This window comes from Centropristis striata, chromosome 8, assembly GCF_030273125.1.
Source record: "Centropristis striata isolate RG_2023a ecotype Rhode Island chromosome 8, C.striata_1.0, whole genome shotgun sequence".
Classification (NCBI taxonomy): domain Eukaryota; kingdom Metazoa; phylum Chordata; class Actinopteri; order Perciformes; family Serranidae; genus Centropristis; species Centropristis striata.
In genome coordinates, this window is record NC_081524.1 from 16225926 (window position 1) to 16250907 (window position 24982).

The following is a 24982-nucleotide window of genomic DNA, read 5'->3' on the forward strand; positions in this document are numbered from 1 at the left end:
GTTTGGATCACACAGAAACACAACAGATCATTGAAGTGGTAAGCAACAACTCCTGTTCTGCAAGGTACAATAATTGAAACAATGAAAAAGGAACACCTTAAAAAGAATCAGTATAAGTTCAGTGTTGGCTATATTAAGAGTATTTACACCCGTTTACCTTGATGTGGGACGGCCTTTAAGACAGAACCGAAGCTGTTATTTGTTCTTTCTTCAAAGCTTCCAGACTCCATCAAAAAAAAACAGTTGCTGCTCTCATGTTACCTGCACCTTCGTTGGTTAGTTTGTTGTTGTTGTGTAAATTTTGAATCCAAACTAACGTGGGGTCAACAGCCACAATTCTGCCATGATATTCAAACTTCAGACTCCAGCTAGTATTGGCACTCACAGCTGACTGTGGTAACCTACGTAGAAGTGAGCGCCATTTTAAAAGTGGACCTGTAACCATTCACCTTGAAGGCCCAGTGGCACTAAAGGAACATGTTTATAGATATAAATTAACCCTCTGGTGCCCCCCAGAGGTGGCTTGATAATCAGAGAGAGAATTATGCACATAGTTCTTTTAATATACAGTGTCTTTTTAAAATAACTGTCTCTCTCTCTTTTCATTGATGAGCTGCGACAAAGAAAATATCACAGTGTTCTCTTGTTGTAGTTCCATTAACTTTTATAATTTGGGAACACAGGCCATATGAGAAGAGCTTTCACACTTCAAACTGCTGAACTAGAGTCTTGACAGAAGGTCTCACCCCTCCATCTGCTGCTGGGCGTCCCTCTGCCGAAGGAGTGAGGGGCTGAGACACACTGTAATCTATGAACTCCTCTCATTCTACACTGTAAAAAATGTCTTACGGTGAAAAACTGCTAAACCATGACAGTAAAATACTGTAAAATGATGAATGAGTTAATTCAGTTTCAGTAAGAATGAAACACCGTAAATGTATATATCAGCCAAAACAGTATGTTTTACTTCTTTTTAAAAAAAAAATACATTACTCTACTGTAATATTCACTGGCACCGTGTTTGTGTCAAAAATATACTGTTATATATAAACAAACTTGAATATCATGAATAAAAATGAAAGTGGCAAAAGACAAAAACTCTGAGAAAAATAAATCAGATATTCTTTAAGATTAAAACCAGTACATTTACGAGTAAAAAATAAAAATATTTTCTGAGATTTTAGATGCAAATTAAAGTGAAAGCAACTGATATTCTGAGATAAAGTTTAAAATATGTAAGCCATCACTGTAATTTTTGCATTTATCTTTTGTAAAAAATACTTTTTCTAACTGTTAAATGTTCTAAACACAATATCTCTGACAAAAATATACTGTAATATTTAATAGTAAAATCTTATGAAGTATTTTCTTGTCAATGATATGGCAGAACAGAGTTTCTTTTGATGGAAAAACTCTTTATTTATACTGTAAAAAATGGAATAAAATGGCAATCTTAAACCTAGCCAATATCTTTTTACCGTAATATTAAAAAAAGTTGCACTGTATTTATTACGGTAAAGTTCTGGCAACCACAGCTGCCGGTTTTTTACCGTAAAAACAACAGTTTGTTTTTTTACAGTGTAAAGATGCTGAGACCAAACAGGTCCAGCTGCACGTTGCCTGAGCTGAGCAACAACTATCTATCCTCATCAACCAGTCCACCTGAGACGACTCCCCCTCTCAGCTCGTCAGCCTCTTCACTCTCCTCCAACACTCTCTTTCTCTTGTCTCTGTATCTTTGTCCTTCTTCCATTCATCACTCCCAACTATCACCCCTCTTTACTGCACTGCAGGCCATAACTGCCTGGCTGCCCGACCTATTCCCACTCAGAAACCATTACATCTCCCCGTCCTCTTTTTATCTTCATCCACCAATTCACTTCATCCCATCCAGCCAAATATTCAGTGATTCCATTTGAGCTCATCACGGGGTTCCATGGCCAGGATTATCATCTGAGAGACGCTTGTCGACGCACACACAGGGCGAAGAAAAGCTATAATGCGTCCTTCTCTTTCTATTGCTACACAAGCCAACAGTGGATGGTATATTTCTTTTTTATTTTTCACACCTCAAGGCACAAACAGCCCACACCCCGCTGTTGAGCACCATAAGCGGGATTACATAAGTGCCATAACTAGCAGAGAGAAGGCTGGGGCGGCGAGGGGATATGAGCCACTCAGGAGACTGGAGGAGGATAAGGCAGGAGATACCCACCGCAACATCTTCTCTGCTTGGTTGGCTTCCCACGACTGGCTCAGTATCAACCCACTATCAGCCTGGGGAGGGAGAGATGGGGAGGCAGCGATGGTGGCTCAGAGAGGAGGAGGAGGAGGACGGAGAGAATAAGACCACGGGCTGATTAGGGAAAGCGACTGAGAGAAGCAGAAGGAGGGAGAGTTAGATGGTGGAAAGGTTAGGGGAAGAAAAGGGAGACGAGAAATGTTCTATCCCTCTGGCCAAAGTCCTGACGAAGCCAGGATAGAGATGTCAGGCCACATCCTGTCTGCTGAGGAGAGGGGGGGGGGGTCCGGATCAAGAGCAGACAATTAGACCTCCAGCCACGAGGCCTTATTCCTTTACATCTCTGCCTCTCTCCTTCTATCTTCCTCTCTTGTCTCTCCTGACGGCCCCTCCCCCTCCTGCTCTGAGCCTCCCCAGAGCTATCCAATATCACCACTTGATTCTCTATTTCCCGGAGGCCGATCGAGTGTCCCTCCCTGGACTGCCGAGGGATGGGATACGGAGCGGACCCCTCAAGGTCACAGATCCTGCTTCCATCAGATGAAACCCTAAACCTTCCATTTGCCTCTTTCTCTCCTCTACTTCAGCCAAAGCACTCCACTTGCTTCTGAGCCAATGTCACAGAATTATCCTCACTTTTCACAAATTATACACATTTCCACGGGTTTGATTGCTACTGAAGATGCTATTTCTCTGCCATTTTGCTGAGAGGATCCTAAACTCCAAGGTTGACATTTCGAGGTCAGAGAAAAGAACAATAAATCTATTTTTCCTAAAGTCTCTTGACAGCAAGGCTTGTCCTTCCTCAGAGTTTTACAGAGAAGCAGATATACTCACTGATCTTAACACCAAAGCATGCAGTTCATATATGAACTATGATGTAATCCCCTTAGCAATAATATCTTACAAGTACACTTTTTTGAGTTAATTTTATTTACAGTAATAACTTTATTTATATATCATATGTAGACAAGCTGAGAAAGCCAGTTGAAAGTGCATCATAGGAGCTTTCACAGTGTGACATTTATGTTTCTAGACCATTTTTAAATTGTGAATTTTCTTTCTACAATGAAAACTACTACTATTTTTAATTTACATGCAAATAGACTGTTGTGTTTCTGCTGTTTTTGTGTGTATAAATAGTTTAAAAAAGGTACATTTTCATAGAAACCTGTGTCTTTTGTTTGTATTTTGGGTTCCTGGCCAGCTTTATACTTTGTTAATTAAAATAAAATGTAAAATCTGACTGATAGCCAAGTTTGTGTGTAGAAAAATGAGCCATGATGTGATGTAAGGACAGACTGAAAGATGCTAAACAGAGACAGAAACTAATGCAGAGGAAGTTGACACATTTGAACCAAAATCTCCTGGACTTCAGAGGTTTATCAGATTTCTACTCACCATTTATCTCGGCATTCTTTCCGCTCTCTTTGACGGAGGGTAAACAGTTTTCCAGGTAAACTCCATTGTGATAGCAGCTATCGCCCTCGCTGAGTTGTGGTGGCGGCTCCCAACACAGACATGGAGTCTGCATGATGCCACAGGGCCTGTTAGACGTGCTGGAGGTCAGACAGTCCTCCAGCCACTGGCACAGCATCTGGCAGGCTGCCATGCTAGGGTTGCGCTTCCCCACCACCAGGTATTCTGTTTTGAAATCCCCGTTGCCGTCTGTGATTGCCTTCCCAGCCCGATGCGGTCCCTTCCTCATTTGGAGAAACTGCTTCCCGGCCTCCAGGAAGGCCACCGGGGCGGAGTAATCACACAGCCTCACCACCTCATCGAAGCTCTCCATGCCCAGGTAGGTGCGCGTGGTCTCCAGGAAGGAGTCATACTGGAAGGTACGGAGCTGCGACGGCACACAGTCCTCAGTAGGTTTGGTGACTTTGATGAAGATGGTGTAGCGTCGTGGATCAGGGTTCTGCAGGGTCCAGGAACAAGGCATGGTGGGGAACACCGATGAGGACAGGAAGAAGCCAAAGAAGCGGCTCTGGACTAGGGTGGAGCAGGAGTCAGACTCTGGGCCGGAGGGCGCTGCATGGCAACACCCCTCCATCAGCAGCACATGGGCTAAACAGACGAGGAGCAGTGGGAGAGGCCACTGTGACTGGCCAGGGATCCAAGGAACAATGCTGGTCATGGTTTGCAGATAAAGGCGAGGAGAAGTCGTCACAGGTTGATGGCAGGTTTCTGGCTTTGGAGGACTAAAGGTCCAGCTGTGCAGGGCAAAGGAAGAAGAGAAGGAGTGATGGGGGAAGAGGAAGAGGACGTGGTGGAGGAGGAGGAGGGGGAGGAAGGTTGCTCTCAAAGATCCAGCGATTGGCCCATGGCTGCATCAGTCAACCCAGAGATCCACAAGAACCTGTGGAATGAAAGAGACAAGATATGAATTAGACTTCGTATCTCATCAGACAACAAAATGGGATTACACTGATTCTATTTATCTCTGCAATGAGAAATCAATCTATCAGCTGTTATTGTTTGCTCTGCAGTGACTCGGGCCCTCGGGAGAACAGCGAGTTGAACACGAGCAGATGGAAGGAGGGAGACAGCGGTTCAGTTAAGGTTTCCTTTATTGCCCAAGTTTAATTTGGTCTTTTCATTTTTCTTTTCTTCATGTCTGCTTCCAAATTTCATCTTCAAGCTCATTTATTTTGTCGATTATAAGATCACAAGATTAATTACCAAAAAGGCTGCACCTGGAGTCATTTTTAATCCACTTTATCAGGGATGACACCAAAACAGCAATGTCAGATACTAAAGTCCTCTTTGTTTTTGTAAATTAACGCCAAAACAGTTTTACCTTTGAACACACATTCATAAGATGTTAGCAATATATTTCACTTTTTGGCCAATTTTGTGTCTTTTAGATTATATACATAGCTGCTTTCTCTTGAGTAGCTTTGCTACAATGTTATAGTCAATGTTTCTTCATTGAAAAAGCTACGACATGGGGGGACATTCTCATTGATATGAATGAGTTTTTCTTTTTTTAGGACATTGTCATGCTCTATAAAAGTTACCGTATAACAAACAAAAGGTGCTCAGTTCACCATATGACCAGTGAAGAATTTACAAAGATGACTGTCAGCAGAATGTTTAGTGCAGGTTTGAATGAAAATGAACATAATCATTATACACCAGAGATTAATTGATATACTGTAAATTTTAGAAAACAATCATAAAAAAATGACTGGTTAACGGGTTATTGTGCTGCCCCCAACTGGCCAAAACCATTGATTTATTGATAAGGCGTCTAAATTTATGACAAGTTCACGGTGTAAAAATGCATTGTTCATAGTAGTGGTGACCCGAACTACTCATAACATCACCATCCAAAGGGAAGCCAAATGTTCAAATGTTCATAATGTCATGCAAAATAGGGCTGGGCGTTTTGAACCAAAAGTCATATCCCGATATACGATATATATCCCGAAACAATAACAAGTAGTTTTATTGGAACCATTTGTTTAAGTGAACATAAATACTGTATAACAACAGTACCACCTTTTTTTTTTTTTTTTTTTTTTTTTTAAATATACTGAAATAATTTTTTTTTAACTATATTGATATCTGCGATATGGTCTAATTTCATATCACATTTAAAAATATATCGATATAAAATATATATCGCCCAGCCCTAATGCAAAAGTAAATCAACCAACTTACAAATCTCGAAGAAATATTATTCCAAACAGCAGAAAAGCCACAAAAACTGATACCAAAATGCAGACAGTTGTAAGCCCTTTCTCTGGGCTGAAACCATCCACAGCATTACTTCTACCTGGACACAAATTAAATGACAATGAGGCCGATGTGAAGGAACAGGAACTGGATCCCTGTCTATCCCTGATATAGATTTCAGATGGAGAGGATCTGATGACCACAGTTTACAGTGTAGCCAAGGACACCAGCACCACTGATCAATCATAATGATCTATAGGCCTGACAGGAAAGAGAGTCTGATATAATTGTGTGTGTGTGCAGTGAGTGTGTCTGTGGCGACAGGATGGTTAAAGATAAGTCAGCTGAACCAATAAAACACAATTTAACAGAAAATCCCTGTGAAGCAGACCTTTAGGGGGAAGCACACTGTATCATCTACAGAATGAAGCTTCCTCTCCAAAATAACTCCATTGAGCAAACTTTAATCAGGCTGTGCATCTGGCCTTGTCAACAAGACTATTTCTTCCTTTGTTGATACCAAGTTCATGCAGATGAAACAGCTCAATCCCTCCCATATCTCAGATCAGAACAGAAAATAAATACATTGTGTTTATGCTTTCTGTTAAAAAAAACTTTAATACTTTACATCTTTTCATTTTTATGTTAACAGTGTTAGAATCACCTATCCGACAATCAATTACAAAAGATGTTTCCCATTTATTACCTGGACTGTGGCGGCCCACCATAGCCTAATCCAGTAGTTCTCAACCTTTTTGAGTCGCGACCCCGAATTGAACATGCATGTTGTCCGCGACCCCCGCTCACTGGACACAATCTCACACGCACAGTTCAGATCACCCAAAAATCAAACAAAATGACCACAAAAAGACACAAAATTACTAAAAAAAGACACAAAATGACCAAAAAAGGAAACAAAATGACCAAAACAGACACAAATTGACCACAAAATGATCAAAAGAAGAAACCAAATGACCAAAAAAAGACACAAAATTACCAAAAAAGACACAAAATGACCAAAAAAAAGACACAAAATGACCCAAAAAAGAAACAAAATGACCAAAAAAAGACACAAAAAGACCCCAAAAGAAACAAAATGACCAAAAAAAGACACAAAATGACCAAAAAAGACACAAAATGACCAAAAAAAGACACACAGTGACCAAAAAAAGAAACAAAATGATCAAAAAAAGAAACAAAATGACCACAAAAAGACACAAAAAGACCCCAAAAAGAAACAAAATGACCAAAAAAGACAAACTGACCACAAAAAGACCCAAAAGACCAAAAAAAAAAGACACAAAATGACCAAAAAAAGACACAAAAAGACCCCAAAAAGACACAAAATGACCAAAAAAAGACACAAAATGACCAAAAAAAGACACAAAAAGACCCCAAAAAGACACAAAATGACCAAAAAAAGACACAAAATGACCAATAAAGACACAAAATTACTAAAAGATACACAAAATTACAAAAAAAAAAGACATTAAGTGACCAAAAAGCCTCAAACACTTTAACACAGTGGAGACAGAGCTGACTTCCAAAATGATTTGGCGACCCCCAGAAATCATCTCGCGACCCCAATTGGGGTCCCGACCCCAAGGTTGAGAATAGCTGGTCAAATCCATCCCGCTAAAGTAATTATTTTATTTATAAGGCACTGAAAGCATTTTTATTCATAATATAAAGATATTTCTGGTTGTGTTGCTGTTTCCTCAGTAGAGTTTCTGTCCTTCTGTCAGTCAATCGATCCCGCCCCCCCACCTCTCCGTCCTCCTCGGAGACATTCACACACTGAATCTACCGACTACATCTACTCTACACACCAACAACGAGCTGAGCCGACTAGAGAGCTGACTAGAGAGCTGACTAGAGAGCTGACTAGAGAGCTGTCCATGAGCGCTGGCTGTCGGCCCAGCAGCCCACTACTCACTGGAGTGCAGCCGGCTGCTGTCTCTGGCTGTTTTTTCAATTCTAATAAAGTAGTTTTGATTAACAAATTGCGATTCACTAAAGCTGTGATAGAGAAACGTGCCTACACTGCAAAAAAGGTGTCTAAAACCAAGATAAAAACACTAAATCTGAGGGAAAAAATATATAAAATAAAATAATATAAATGAAAGCTGTGAAAGTGATGAACTGGCCCGAGCAGAGTGACCTGATTATTATATGGTTCTTACCAAGATAAAAAAAAAAATGTTGAAGTCAGAAGTGTTAGATAATTTATCTAGTTTAAATAGTTCATTTAATATTTTAAGCATTCAACATGCTTATTTCTAGATTTAATAATCTTAATTTAATAAATCTTGTCAAGGTAAATTATCTGTCCATGCAGCAAGATCATTTCCCTCAGATTTACTGTTTTTATCTTGTTTCAGACCTTTAGATTTACTGTTTGATCTTGTTTTTAGACAACACTTGCAGTGTGTGTGTGTAGGCATGTATGGCCTCAATGAATGAAGGAATAAACAAATTATCTTTATTTACATTGCTATTTTTAAGGCAGAGCCACCTCTAAGACACAAAGCAAACAAAGGCTGTCACTTTTTCTTAAATGAAGTTTGAATATATTTAAAGTGAGACATGTGTGAGGTTGTTAACTGCCAGTCTTCTTTCCCACCTGGAAACTATTGACTAAATCCTCCAAATTTTAAATCTTAAACATGTTTGAAATTATCAAAGAGTCCTGATGAGTCAGATAAGTACACAACTCACATTACAAGTAGGGCTGGGCGATATGACAAAAAAAATGATCAGGGTCTATTTTTCCAGATCTTCCGATCCAAGTTTTAAAGCATCTGTACTGAAAACTAGAGAAATGAGAGATTATTTCAACATACAAAGTTAATAACAAAGCAAATTAAATAAGATGAACATCGAAAAATATAAAAACAATTTTTCCTCAACAGTACAACAAATGTCGAAAAATATAAAATAACAAAGTGAACTACTTTACAATCCTGACTGTTTTTGCATGTTTGCAAAATAAACAAATTATGAGCCTCATTTCTATGCAGACTGTTTGCATTTTCATGCTTTCCACATAATCACTTGGGTGGAACTTGGGATGATGAAACAGATTTGTTGTTGGTAGAAAGCCCCAATATTAATGTTTTGTTAACTTTTTTGTTATCTTGTTTGTTGAACAAGTTCCATTTTGTAAAAATGTGTTTCTCTGTAAGTTTTCATATGTTCCATGCTCTTGAACACACCATAGCTGTTTGACACTACTGAATGCACCATACCTGCATATTTCTGACATGTTTGATAAGTAAATATGCTCACAGGCGATCCACATAATCAACCTGAAATTTATCGCGATCACTAATCTCGATCATATAATCGTCCAGGCCTAATAACCCAGCCATTCTCAACCTTGGGGTCCCGACCCCAATTGGGGTCACGAGATGATTTCTGGGGGTCGCCCAATCATTTTGGAAAAAATGTAAATGCACAAAATGAATATTAATGTAAATCGTTTCAGACAGGGAGATGTTTTAGTTGTTGTCTGCTTCATTATTTGTCAAAATGTGTCGTATCGACTGAGTTTGTATGATCTGAACTGTGCATGTCAGATTCTGTTCAGTGAGCACAGCGGGAAAAAAATAAACAAGCAAAATGAAAATGGAAATGTTTAATTGGGGGTCACAACTCAAAAAGGTTGAGAACCAGTGTAATAACCAGTCCTAGACCAGAATCTGATTGTCAGGAAGGGTGAATCAGTCAATCAGCCCAAAGCTCCTGAAGTCTGAGCCCAGCTGCAGAAAAACAGTTATGCCACAATGCTCATAATCTCGCATAGCCCGACTTATCTCCACAACGCTGAGTCAGCACGGGAAAAAGCCCTTGCTGCATCATTCTGGGATAAGCAGAAAAAGCTCCGGCTTGTTTTTTTATTTATTTAAACCAATCAAAATTGTCTCGAGTGGACCTAAACCCAAGACGCAGCGACTTCTGGAAATACATGCTAGAGATAGCGAAGGGGGAGGAGTAAAATGTAACATGGTAGCTATCCCAACAGTCTGCATTCTGTGGTCAGACCATAGCACCATGTTTGGAGCTTAAAGGTTTCTGCCTCTGATAATAGATAACCTGCTTCCACATTCTGGCCAGAGGCTGAAATAACCACTGGTTTATTTCAGAGGATTCAATTCTCAAAAGCCTAAACTATGGCAAAATCCTGTATTTAATATCACTTACCACTAAAAGGCTTTTCTACAGGTACAGTAATTCATCCTGTCTGATTGTGTGTCAGTCGGCCTCATGTCTCATTCTGCCTGTCCTGTTTCATCCTGCCGGTCCTGGCAGCTCTCTAACTTCACCTTGTACCAAAGAGCGTCCAGGGAAAACTACCTAGACCTCCTCCACCAGACAAGCTTGACAGTAATGAAATGAAAAGAGTTTTCACAGAGGATAAAGAGCTGCTCTTTATTGACAGCTCTGCCTCATTTATCTCCAGACACGCCACACCAACACCTCCTCCTCCTCCTCCTCCTCCTCCTCCTCCTCCTCCTCCTCCTCCTAACGTGCCAAGAGGGAGTCTGATCACCCAACATGCAGCGCTCTATTGGAGCTTCCTGTTCATGTCAAGCCTCCCCTCATTACTAACATCCACCACTGGCCCCCACATCCTATCCCCCAACACACACACACACACACACACACACACAGGCTCCCAGCGTCCACTATCGATCTGCCGTGTTTCAGATGGTAACGGATTGAGCGCTGCTATTAACACACTTTCATCTTTTTCCAGCAGGAGAACAGGAAGTGGCAGTGAGAGGAGAGATTTGAGCCAGAGATGAACTGAAGCTGTCTGCTGAATGAATCCTGACCTGGAGATTAAACTCGATGTTCCCTGTCAATTAATCAATGCAACTCTTTAAATATCTGCTGTTAGATGTTGTATTATGGGGTTTGAAAGGCTGTCTGGCACTGATGGATGCAGGATCCCAGCCCAATAAAACTTAGCCCTGGTGACTTCAATAGAGAAAAGCATTTAGCGAGCGTTGCTCTGAGCATGGCCTTCATCAATCCTCCTTTTGTTCATTCAAAGTACACAACAGGCCAAAAGTTTGGAGGCTAGATCAAATTGTACGAATAAAAGATCGTAGTTCCATTGCTATACTTTGTGACAAAATAAAGAGTCACTTATTAGAACACATTTTTACTACATTTTGAATGACTAGATCCTGTTAAAAGCATTAAATTATGCTCCTCAGCAACACTGGGAAGCCATGATTGATTCTGCTGAAGTATCGAATATTCACTGAAAAAAAGAACTGCAGGTTGTTTACACAGAGCAGAGAGGAGAGGACATGACAGAAGAAGGACAGGAAGTAAAGGTTGTAAACATGCAAATACTATCATTTACTATAGCATGCGGATAATATTTATTTTTCCAACATTCATGAAACCTGGGAAGTAGGAAAAGTTTTGTATATGTACATTTAATTTAATTTATTCATTCATTCATTCATTCATTATCCTTATCTGCACTTAGGTGGCAGGGGGGCTGACACATAGAGACAGACAATCACACTCTCATTCACTCCTACGGGCAATTTAGAGTCACCAATAAAACCTAAGTGCATGTTTTTGGACTGTGGGAGGAAGCCACAGTCCAAAAACCCCATTTGATTATGAGGCAAAGATGGAGTGCTTTTTGGTTTTGCCTTTTGAAACTTTTCTTAACATTGTAAGATAAAAACATTGTTTTGTTATTGTACAGAAGAGTCGCAGGCCGGAGTCCAACTGGCGACCCTCCTGCTGTGAAACAAGAATGCTAACTAGTGTTGGGACAACGAAGCTTTGGTTGGTTTGATTTTTTTCACTCCACTAGATGGCGGTCTTGGCTTTAAAAAAAGGCTTCAGCAACAGTAACTGAGTGTGTTTTCAGCCTTTGTTGAACAAAGAAATGCTTCACTAAGCTTCATTGTCCCAACACTAGTGCTAACCACTACACCACCATGTAGCCCCCTGTTTGATTTACATTTTAAAAAATAATAATTATCAGAGAAATTAAACTTGTGATTTTTTTTTATTTTTTATGATGTGTGTTAACCCTCTATGGTACAGTGTTGCCCTCAGGCAACATACCCATTTTTGGCCTGTTAAATTTCTACAATGCATGTTTTTGATTGATGCAATACTTTAAAAAAGATGGAAGACCATAGGGAACCAATAACAAAGCTTTAATTTGTCACATGATCTCCAGGAGGCCATATTGACTAACCATAGGAAACAGCTTGGCCATTTTGCGCCACAAAAACATCACTAAAAGAAGTAATTTATATAATATATTCCTTCTTATAGGTGAGTTAACCTTCATTTTTGATAGTTTCATACACTTAGACTGTTCAAGACATTCATTTCAATGGGTCGTTGGTTCAGTGGTACAATGTTTCCTACAGGCAACATTCAGACAAGAAACCGGTTAAAAAAGTTCCTTTTATAATGTTTATAAATGTAAAATGTTATGCATTGTACCCTGTTGAAGCTACTGAATCTTTTACACGTTTATTAAATAAATGATGTTTAAATAATTTTTAAAAACGTTCTTTTTCACTTGTGCACCGTTATAGTACAATGTTGCCTATGGACAACAAACCCCAAAAACTTCCAAGAAAAAAAAAAGAATTATAACATTTCTTCAGATTATGTTTATTTAGTCTATTTTAAGACAAAAAAAGACTACAAATATTTTTTTTTTTCTAACAGGCAGCATGATGTGTACCATAGAGGGTTAATATAACTGTGTCACAAAAGACAGTGTATAGTTTTTCCCACTAGCTCTGATTGTGCTGATTCCATACAGGTGCAATGAAATACAAGGCCACAGGTAGTAAAATGCTATAAAAAGAAAGAAAACTCCCTGAAATGTCTTGGGGCTCAGAGTTAGTTAACCTATTTGTTGCAGGGGTTGCATAGGTCATCTGGAGAATAGCAGAGGCTGTAAGTAGTGTTTTTGTGTGCACGCTGAGGGAGGTAGCAGGATAGCAGGAGAACCAGAGGGAAAGAGAGAAAAGAGATGGAGTCAGTGAACGCAGCGTAAACGGACCGAGTTAGCAGCAGAGTGGAAGTGTGAACAGACAGACAACTATTTTATCAGTGTTTATTGTGGTCACGGAGCTAAAGGAGTGTCAAAATTGGATTTTCAGTCTCCTCATTCATCAAGTGGCCAGAAACACAACTCCAAATGAATGAAAATGATGCTCTGTATGTGTTGGATGTATAAATAGGCAACTGCTTGGTTAGCTCTGAGCCAAAACAATGTTATAAGAGGATATTATGATGGATGTTATGGTTCCAGCTAGTTGTTTCCAGTCATTTTTGTTATTTTTGTCATCAGCCTGTTACTCCGACCAAACCTGACCCGTTGACAAATCATTTATTCACTGTTGAAGCTGCAAGCTGTTCTCTTAGTAATGGTCCTGTTTGTTTACTAAATGCTTTTGTTTAGTACGTATTCATATTATATACGCATTTTGTACAGGATGAGCATATACAAAAAAAATCTGTTTAAAACTGCTTATTCCGTCTGATGACTTTTACTGATGACGTTTCTTTTCTATCCTTTGTACGGTGTCCTTGAGTGCCAAGAAAGGCGCCTCCAAATAAAATGTATTATTATATATATATATATATATATATATATATATATATATATATATATATATATATTACATTCCTATCCTAGAGATGGTTGTGTGTGAAAGTGAAAGTTAGATGAGCAGTTTGTGAGCCAGCCAGCCTGTTTGGCACCAACAACCATTCAACAACCATCTAAATGCATTTATTTGCTACCATGTGATTGGCTGATTACATATTTGCGTTAATGATCAGTTGAACAGGTGTATCTAATAAAGTGGCCAGTGAGTGTGTATACATATATATAATATATATATGTATGCACACCCACAGTGGTATATGGAGCTGGTGTCCCTACATGCTGTCTGTCTGAAACATTCATTTTGAGAGTTACTAAGTTCTTCCCTGGGTAGAAATTGAAGTATGGCGTAGATGTGGAATTATTCACTCCTTTCAGCCGCAGGCTGGAACAGCAAGCAATTAAAAGAACAAAGGTGTTGCATTAGCCAGCAGCCTTGAAGCATGAATCCATGTAAACATGCCCAACAGGCTGGCTCTGTGAGCCAGTCAGAACAATAGCCCAATCACAGAGAAGCAACAGTCCCTCAGACAGAGATGTAGAGGAGAGAGAGAGACAGAGACAAAGAAAGCCCTGATGAGAAAATGATAGAGTCACATGGAGCATCACTTCTCACATCAGCAGTAGAGGGATTACACACTGATTAGCAGAGCAACACAGGGACCTGCTGCCACACTCTGCCGTAAACTACAAGGCAGAAAGCCACGGGGCTGCAGGCGCACATGGATTCCCTCTTCTCTGAAGTACAAATTGTGTAAAATTACTCCTCTGCGTCATCATATTCTTTGCAGGCTAAATTGGCAGAGACATCAGTTAGAGAAGTTTGTGGTGTCGGACATTGATCGTCAGGCTACCAGGTCTGAACACCAGAGGAGAAATAGGATTCTCTAAGGAGAACAGCAGGAGAGGGTGACATTACCTGTTTGTTTTAAATCAGATATGCTCCAGGACATCACTGTCGTCTGAACAACATTTTCATATTTTTTTGACAAGACATAGAAACAATTCTAACCTTGGAACCTGACAGAACCACGTGAAAAACATCGTACAACCTGCTCGTCATTTGAAATACAAAGAGAAAATGACATTCCTTATCATTTATGGCCATTAATAAAGGAAATGTTAACTTGATGAAGATTGACTTATGTATGTTTGTTGTATGCAATGCTAAATATAATGTGCAAATGTTAAATGTTATTGGTTTTGGAAGGTAACATCCTATTTCTTGTCTCCTCTTTACTGAACATGTAGCTAATTTCCATTCAGAGACATGTAGCTGCAGAGTGTTGAGTTAAAGCTGCTGCACGTTGTATAAACAGCAGCTGTTGTGTCAATTTGAGCCTTCTGTTGAATAACCAAACCTGATTTGGCAACCTTGACAAACAAGAACAATAGACTGAGGTATTCATCCTATCGGTTACCTTCTTCACTTCCTAACTCACTCACTGGTGAAAATAAATTGATCATGTGACTTTTAGTGTCAAGGGAAAAGGGATCACATGTCATACATTTGTGTACAACGTTAATTGTCTTTTCTATTTATTGTGAGGTATATTCTGATGAAACATGGTAAATCATTTGATTATGGGGCAACGATGGAGTGCTTTTTGGTTTTGCCTTTTGAAACTTTTCTTAACATTGCAAGATAAAAGCTTTGTTTTGTTATTGTTCAGAGTTGAAGAATAAACAAGTAGCCTACGTGTCATCATTGTCTATATGTGTATTTTGATGTAAAGCCAGGTGCAAATTAAAACATTTTCTTTTAATACAATACCTCTTCAATTAGATATTAAGCTCTGAGTTTGAAGTATAAAGAGCCGTTGGAATAGTAAGACACTTTAGCCCTCATTTATCAAAGGAGCGTAGAAATTAGCACAGATCTGAGAGTATATTTGGTCTTATGACAGGGTTCGCATGCGAATGATCGATATATATATATATATATATATATATATAATATATATATATATATATATATATATATATATATATATATATATATATATATATATATATATGTATATATATATGTATATATATATACTGAATATATACCCGATTCAGATGGCTCGCCTCCAGAGTTTACGACACCGAAAGACGCAATACGGCCAAAAAGAAGATTTTTCCCCCTAAAGTCAGCTTTATTAGCAAAGTGCACCGATACAAATAACAACAGGAGGAAATAGACTTATTAATGAAATTAAATTAAATAAAAGTACTTATAGTTATAAACTCAAACAAGTTCGGTGAATATTTTATATTTGGGGCACAGACTTAAAGTTTTCACAGATTTTTGGATGAAGGAGGTAAACAATGTTTAAAGTAAGTTTTAATCCCAAAACAAGAGGAATTTCTCAGAGTCAGGAAGTGAAACGCTGACGTCCAACAGCTGCAGCAGAACCTCGGCTCACGGCCACGTTGATAAATGCCGAGCCTTGCGTAGAAATGATCGTACGCCCATTTTACGCTCACTTTCTTCCGTACGCTCGTTTGATAAATGAGGGCCTTTGTGACTGTAATAAATGTCATTGATTGTCATTAAATGTGACTATTGAAAACCCTTTGAAATAAGACAACCTCAACCTGTCTGTAAGCTGTCTAACTGTCATTTCTCTTCATGTGACGACAAATTGACATATTAAATTTGTACAGTAAAACAAATTTAATTTGCAGTACAGTAAACCATTTACAAAACTCAATGACTTCCATCTGAAGTCAATAGAAGTCAATATGTCAAATAAAAGAGTAATGTAATGACTGTAAATGTGGTCATGTGTACTTTTATGAAGACGAGACTGTTCAGTCATGTTACTACAGGTACTCTAATGTCTAACCTATATAGGAAAAAAACAACATTTGTTAATATGTCCAATATCTCCAAAATAAGCACCATTTTTAAAATAGATTACCAACTCATTTTGAGGTTGGTACCACAGAGACAAAGATCTGTAAAATGCCGATAATGTTCAGTAGCAATTACAACATGGATGGTTCAGTTTGACATCCAGACTGCATCTATATTCAAATTCGGCATGAAATACTTAATATAAAATATTACTGTGAGTGTCCGCCTCTATTTCAGTCCATTACTGCAGCTTAAGTGCATCAACTGTCAAGGAAGCTATTAGTCCATCACATCTATCATAAAACAGTCACAGCTTCACATTTCTGCTTTACTGTTTACAGCATTCTACTTAAAGCAGCTTTCTTGTGTTCACACTCACCATATATAGGTAATCAGGGCTACTATAATTATATTCTGCAAATTACAGTAATACTCAACTGCTTTATTATCAGCAACATCTTACTTGCTATGATTCTGGACATTTGCAGCACTTGCAATTACCCTACACTCAGACACTTCCCTTTAAAAACCATAAGCAACTAACATTTACCTTTCAACTGCATATTACTCAATATTGACAGTTTTATATATAAGTACAACGCTGACGTTTACCAGTTTTCTTCATAATGTAATTAACCCTTTGGAGTTTGGGGCTATTTTTATGGGTTTTGACTATTTTTCATTCTGCCTGTATAAACGACTTAAAAAATCTTTATCATTCCAAGCTGGCATCATTGTTTTACATTGTTTTGCACAACCTCACCTGATTATTATTTTGTCATTTTGACTGACTGGATCAACATTTTGAACAAAAAAAAAATACAAAAACACACACGCAAAAAATACAAAAACCACACACAAAAAAAACATAAAACACACGAAAAAATGACGAAAAAAACATTCATAAAAAACACATGGAAACACATAAAAACACAAAAAATGACAAAAAACATAAAATACAAAAAATACACAAAACACACAAAAAATACACAAAACACACAAAAAAATAAAAAAACATGTAAAATAAAAAAAACACAAAAAATACTAAAGCACATAAAACACACAAGAAACACAAAAAAACACATAAAAGCACACAAAAATCACACAAAAGTTACACAAAAACATTAAACACAAGGATTGCATTAAAAATGCTGAATGCACACTCAATAAAATCTCTGCAAAAACTTCAGTAATATCATGTTACACTTTGTCGAGGTGGTTTTTACCTTTGCTGAAAAAGGAGTTGATGTGCTAAAATTGTTTATTGTAAGGTGACCTTGAGAGTCCTGAAAGGCGCCTATAAATAAAATGCATTATTATTATTATAAATGGGACATGGAAACTTCTGGAAAAGCCAGAACTTTAGAGCGAAGCTGACAGCAGGGTTCAAGCTGCATCAAATTACATTGCAACATCATGAGATGTCATGCTGCGGCACTTTCATGGACTCCAGAGGGTTAACATGAACGATAACCATTTTGGGAGCAAAATAACACTCAAAGTGCAAAGTAAATAATGATTGGTGAGCTGTCTGCAAGGCCATGCTCAGGGCAAAGTAAAACTTAACCACACAAGCAGCATTTACATGCAATTAGGCAGCAGGTGTTACCATATTTCTTCACAGTCCATATGAAAAATAAAGAATGTGACTGTGACGTACATTTTTATGGGTAATAATACAATTTTTTTGAGTGTAGCACATAGTTGAAGCTTTGGAGTTAGGAGGAGGTGATAGCTGACATACGTTAAGTTATCTCTACAGGCAGAAAGTGTTTGATACTTACACAGATGTTCTATAGATTATTCTCTTAGGGTTTGTCAGGTGGATATGACTGCATTACATCACTGGAAGTCCAAACACAGCAGGTTTCTGACAACAAACTGCTGCTGTTTCTGTCCAGCTGCAGCCTGAGAGCTGCAACAATCAAACCTGCAACGTCTTGCAAAGGCTCCGAAATTAAACAGATAATCATCTGTCTTTGCTGATGAATGTGTTTACTGTGGTAAATGTCAAAGCCTTTCTAATAAGCTGAAGGAAGACAAAACACACACACACACACACACACACACACACACACACACACACACACACAAACTTGCTTACCATTTTTCTGATACAAGTTTCATTACACATCCCACAGAGCTCAATAGGAAGTCTTACAGTGAAATAATGTTTAATTGATGAGAACTGACTTAGAATAAAGTAATACACAAAGTAATGTGTTGTAGAAAATAAATAAATAATCAAAACCATGCACAGATCCAAATACACATTCTGATTTATGCCAAAGAATAAGTTATTCCTGTGTATCAGCACCTCAGTCCTGCCCATACACTTCACACACCTGTATGAATACAGAAATCATGCGAGCATCGTGTCTTTACAGTCTAAAGATTTCCACTGCAGCTGTCTTCCTTTGCATTAAGAAGTCCTAATATAACATTCAAATGGTTCCAAACATCTAATGATGGTTCAGAGCTGTTTCACAGGCCTCAACACTGTACAGCAATACAAAGTTTTGTGAATTATTTAGTTTGAACCCAAGTTTTAAGTAACTATATATTGCCATTTATGTTGTTTACTTGAAAGAAAAGGATGAAATCTGTTGAGAGTATTTCTATATTGTTCTTTGTAAAACTGCAGCATATTAGAGAATACAATGTTCCGTTTGCATACAGTGCAAGTCTACACAAACTAGTGGTCCACCGATATGGGTTTTTAATGCTGATACCGATTATTTTAACATCAGTCTTAACCGTCCCCTGATATGTGCTGCTGATTGTTTTGGGCCGATTCTTGAAGCCGATATTACCTTTTCTCCTCCATTTACATGATAAAAATGACACAATGACGACAAATGTTATGTTATAAAGTATGAGGACAATGAAATATAATAATAATGTTTAAAATAATAATAATTATTATTATTGTTATTATTTAAGATATAAGGAAACAAAATACAAAAAGCAGGCACATTTTTATGCTAATGTTATCATAATATCAATCATTTTCTTTATTAATGACCATCAGAGAAAAAGACTGCTTGTCGAGCCAAACACGGTTGAAAACAAAGCAGGTTTCAAAACACTCTGCACATTTTTTATTAAAAAATAGGAATTATAATGAATGGTGCTAGAGAAAGCACCATGGGGTCTGGGACCAAGAATACCCTCAGCAAATTTGATTAAAACCTTTTCATTCAGTTCACATTTAGTCCTGATGGTGTCAGAATGAAAAGGATTATTGCTGTTGGGAGCCAGAACATTTCATGGCATGTTGCTGTGTAGCTTCCTGTCATGTTTTCTTCCTGCAGACTAAAGTGTTGGACAGACAGAGCCAGTGAGACTAAAACTGTCATGCTGCTATTATTCAGATCCCACTGCGTGTGGTGCAGACAGCAAATAGACATTGTCAGCATTGTTTACAGCACTAACACTTGAGCACCATGAGTGTAATTGAACATGTCTATTATTAGGTTTACAGTGCAGACTGTGGATACTACAGGAGCTGAGGCGCTCCAGCTGTGCGCTGCTCTGTCCTTGAGTGTGAAATGAAAAAAAACAAGAAACCAAGACACGGGGATCAATTATTCCACACGCAACAGACTACGGCTGTGTTGAAGTGGATTCAGAGTTAAATACAGCCTTAATTGGATTCCACGAGATGAGAATTTATGATATGTGTAACTTCAGATTACAGTTTTTCTACATATGGAGCAAACTGCACGAGTGGTTTAACAAACACATTAATGAGCTGATTAGGACAAACATCTCCTCAGCTTTGGATTCTCTCTTCTAACGTTCATTGCTGCAGTCACAGTGGTGCTCTGCCCACAGCCAGGAGAAACAGCAACGCAAGATTAGAGGCATGATGCATGCTTCTGTGTGTGTGTGTGTGTGTGTGTGTTATCTCCCTCCTAATACCCATATCTCTCAGTGGGGATGTTACTGATGGCAATGTGATGGTCCTTTTTTTCCAGTCGTGCCATAAGTCTCTGTATAATGGCCGCTTTGTTCTAAGACGTAATCGCATTAATATGAAAGGCAATTGCTCTGGATAGCAAATCAAATCAAGCCAGATCACATTCAGATGAAAATGAGCTAATCAGAAAAGCTATGTGTTTGCACAAAGGGAAGGGGATTAAAACTGAAAGAGGACATCATATGCAACTGGCTGCTTTCAAATGTCATTTCAGCTCTGTTCCATCCAACTGTAAAATACATTTTACACAAACCTCTGATCTTCTACAAAATGTAAATTCAATGTCCTTGCATCAGATGGAAAAAAGACACTTTGTATATTCCTTCATCTAATGTTAAAAATATGTATCTATGAGGGAGGCTGCAATGGTATTTGAATAATTTGTTAAGATTGATTTGTATTAGAGCTCTGCACAGATGTTTTTCCAACCAGCTCCCACAGTCCATTATATTAAAGCTGCCACAGCCTGCAATTTACATTTAGTGTCAGCTCACGTCACACTTCACTGACTGTGTGTGTGTGTGTGTGTGTGTGTGTGTGTGTGTGTGTGTGTGTGTGTGGTAGGGTGTGGGCGTACTGCTCTAATTTTGAAGTGATTCAGGCTATATTTAACCACCTTTATTAGTGTAAACATGTAAAATGTTTAAATAGACATGCCTCAATAACTCGTACATTGCATTTTCATAAAGTTAAGATTAAGGCTGTCAGTTTCTTGTGCAACCCTGTCTATATCATGTTTCTTCCAAGGCTCGGTTAAGAAGATTTGTAGAATAATATTTAAATGTTATTTTTAGGAGGGTAGATGAGGCTGATGCAGTTGGACAGGCTGTTATATGTCCACTCTAAAATGTCTATATTTCTTATAACTGGAAAGAAAAAAAATGTTACATCAACTGCTGCTAGCAACCACTTCTGATGCTTTTGCATCAACTAAAAGATTACATCAGGACTGAATATGTCACTCAAAAACAAGGAGGGGTATCTAATATAAAATAGATACTGCATGGAATGCTGTAAATCTGAATTTCTTGAGATAACCAAAGGTGTACCACAAGGATCAATTTTGGGGCCTATTCTGTTTAATTTTTTTATTAGTGACCTCGGTAAAGATATTATGCAAAATTACATTTATATGCTGATGATACAGTGGTTTACACCCATGCTTCCACCATCACAGGAGCAGTACAAAAACTCCAGACCGCTTTTCAGACATTGCAAAATACACTGCTGAATCTAAAATTGGTCTTAAATACTCAAAAAACAAAGTTTATGGTCTTTTCTACCAGTCAACTGTGGCGTTTTATCTTGAGATGGCAAATCCATTGAGAGAGTTTCCTCATACAGATACCTGTGGATGTGGATGGATGACAAGCTCTCCTTTAATGTCCACATCACTGATTTAGTCAAGAAGCTTCAACTAAAGCTTGGGTTTTCTAATGTGTAACTGATCATGGTGATATTTTGTACATGCATGCAACATCTTCCATCTTGCTCCGCGTTGACTCAGTGAACCATGCGTCACTACCGTTCAGTCCCTCACTCATCACTGCATTCTTTATCATCTAGTTGTTTGGACATCACTCCAAATCCGTAGACCAGTAGTTCTCAACCTTTTTGAGTCACGACCCCCAATTAAACATGCATGTTGTCCGCGACCCCCGCTCACTGAACAGAATCTCACACGCACAGTTCAGATCACCCAAAAAAGAAACAAAATGACCAAAAAAGACACAAAATGACCAAAAAAAGACACAAAATTACCAAAAAAGACACAAATGACCCCAATTGGGGTCCCGACCCCAAGGTTGAGAACAGCTGCCGTAGACAACAGCACTGGTTGATCCTTATCTACAGGCAATAGTTGTAAAGCTTCCTGTGTACCTGTGTGAGCTCCTCTCTGTAGCTCTGGGACCGATCAGCTTCTCTCCTCTAACTGGTTACTCTTTAATGTCCCCGTGTTTCAACTGAACTGGGAAAAACATCATTCTCTTCCTCAGCACCCTGGGAATGGAACAATCTAGAGAAAGAGCTTAAACTAGACAGTCTGATATCAATCAATGAATTTAAAGCTACCATCAAGACTGTGGTGAAAGAGACATGTGCTTGTTTTTCTTAATAAGGCTCATTATGTTTTAATATTGTGTTATATTGCACTTGTTTTATTGTATATGTTCATTTTTTGACACTTGTGTTGAGTTTTGGCTGCTATTTTGGCCAGGTCTGTCCTTTGAAAAAGAGATTCAGAATCTCGATGGGACTTCCTGTTTAAATAAAGGTTAAATAAATAAAAAGAAATGGGTCTGGATAAGCAGTGAGAATAATGTATGGATGGATATTTTGGCAGTCCCATTTTCTATATGATTAAAACATGTCTGAAATGTGTTTTAAATGTGAATTGTGTGTATTTGTGAGCTTTGTCAAAGGCTAAACATTTTTTTTTCATTAACAAAACCCTGCACCATACTGGCTAAATTAAATTGAACAAAAATCGATTCATATCCAAACTTACCTATGATTCTATTTAAATCAACCATCATCATTGTTTGTAGCGATGCATCAAACAGTTAAAAAATACGTCAATGGGCTCCTCAAATTATGGATGGGAGAATGGAGCTCAGACTACCTCTTAAAACCCTCAACTATTGCTTTTTGAATGGCTGATATGTAATTTCTTAAAAAAACAAATCTTCAGAAGTAATTTCTATGCAATTTAAGACACTTTAGCAACATTCACTTCTTCTATTCAGCCCTTCAAATTCAACTGAAAAGCCCATAGATTTCACAACCACCTCAAGTGTTATAATGCCTCTCTTTCACATCATAGAGCACATTCCTGATCCGATGCAGGTTAAGTGTTGTCGAGTGGAGGAGCGGAAGGAAAATGATGGTTCTGTCCATTACACCGTCATTAAAGATGTATGGGAGTACAATTACACAATGAACCTGTTTTTGCCTAATGCATATTATTAATGACTTCCAAATGGAAACATATGCACAATGACACACCCACACCTACATACACCACTCATTCATGCATCATTACCAATGTGTATGTGTCCATAAACATACCAGTTTTCATTCTATGGACTCTATGGAATCTTTATGGGCTATTTGGTCCATTTTTGAATCCTTTTCATCCTGCCTGTATACACCATTTAAAAAAAGATTTAAATGCCATGTTGGTATATTTTTTTTCCGTACAACCTCACCTATATGACTTAATAATGATTTTTTTTTTTTTTGTGCATTTATTTTTATTGTTTTCAAAACATAAAAATATATACAAATTAGAGATAGCTGGTGGAGCTACACAGAACAAAACATGTTTGTTTTTTTGACATGAGATAAACAAAACATGGGTATAACATAAATGGCACAGCAACAGAAAAGCACTAATTCAGTTTTTAGACATTAATAATGACTGCTTTTTATTCTGATCTACTGGATCAACATTTTGAACCAAAAAAAACAAAGAAAAACCAACATAAATGTGATCTTGTGATTGTGTGTGATCCTGTCATCAACTCTGGTTTTTATTCCAGTGGGACTCCATTTGATTTGTGTCTTGTTTAGCATAACAATTTTGGTCATTTTGTGTATTTTTTAGTCATTTTGTGTCTTTGAAAGTAATTTTTTGGTAATTTTATGTATTTTTTGTGTCTTTTTTGTGGGTTTTTTTGGTATTTTTGTGTCTTTTTGTGTCAGAACTTTAGAGGTAAATTTACAGTAGGGCTCCACGCTGCTTTGTTTTCTAGTCTGGATGTGATGAAGAAGTCATGCTTTGGCACTTTTGGTGACTCCATAGCAATACTAACAAAGCAATGCTGTTTGTGAGTGTGCATAACACACACACACACACACACACACACACACACACACACACACCCAAAGGGCAGCAATGAGTCAGTATAATATCTGTGGCCATTTGTGAAAACGACCTTAGAGGATGACGTGGCGACACATCATCACACATGAGCTCACAGTCTGATAGAGACTCACACAGACGCCTCTATAATCCTGATGACCACTCAAAAACAACATGTAGCTCAACAATGGTGCTGTGTATTCAACTAATGCCTTTGTAAGAGTTGTATTATAATTGCATGATCATTTGTCTGGTAATTGCATGTTTTATTTTTGTTATTAATGTTATTCTGAAACAATTTGTTGATTCAACCATTAGCCATTGACTTCCATCAGGCACCAACCAAAAATGTCAAACATTATCTGGTTGTAGTTTCTCCATTGTGGTCCACAGCTGCTTTCTACTGAAACGTTTCTCCTTTAGTTCACTAAATCTCTTTGGATGTCTGAAGGCAGAAGGACACATTGATACATAAGAAGCTGCACAGTGCTATTACACACACTTCACTGTCTTTACTTTCATTCTAATGAAGGAATTCAGTCCCAGTCTCAGGGCTCAATCACGTGCAACATGACTCTTTGAAAGACACTGAAAAATAAGTCTGTTTTCATCTTGAAAAATATGTGTCACGTTATAAGATGAAGTAACCATTTACAAAGTTGCTTTGGATTGACTATTAACGATTGTTTTTGATG

General features: G+C 38.1%; 1 protein-coding gene across 9 annotated transcripts in view; it reads right to left on the reverse strand.

The window, feature by feature from the left end:
- adgrb1a (adhesion G protein-coupled receptor B1a) overlaps positions 1-24982 on the reverse strand; it is a 235587-nt gene that overhangs the window by 176195 nt on the left and 34410 nt on the right. For all 9 annotated transcript variants that reach the window (XM_059339469.1, XM_059339464.1, XM_059339463.1 and 6 more), the window contains exon 2: positions 3644-4601. In XM_059339469.1, the coding sequence (XP_059195452.1) occupies positions 3644-4379 (736 nt within the window). In that variant the 5' untranslated portion in view covers positions 4380-4601. The remainder of the gene's footprint in view (positions 1-3643; positions 4602-24982) is intronic.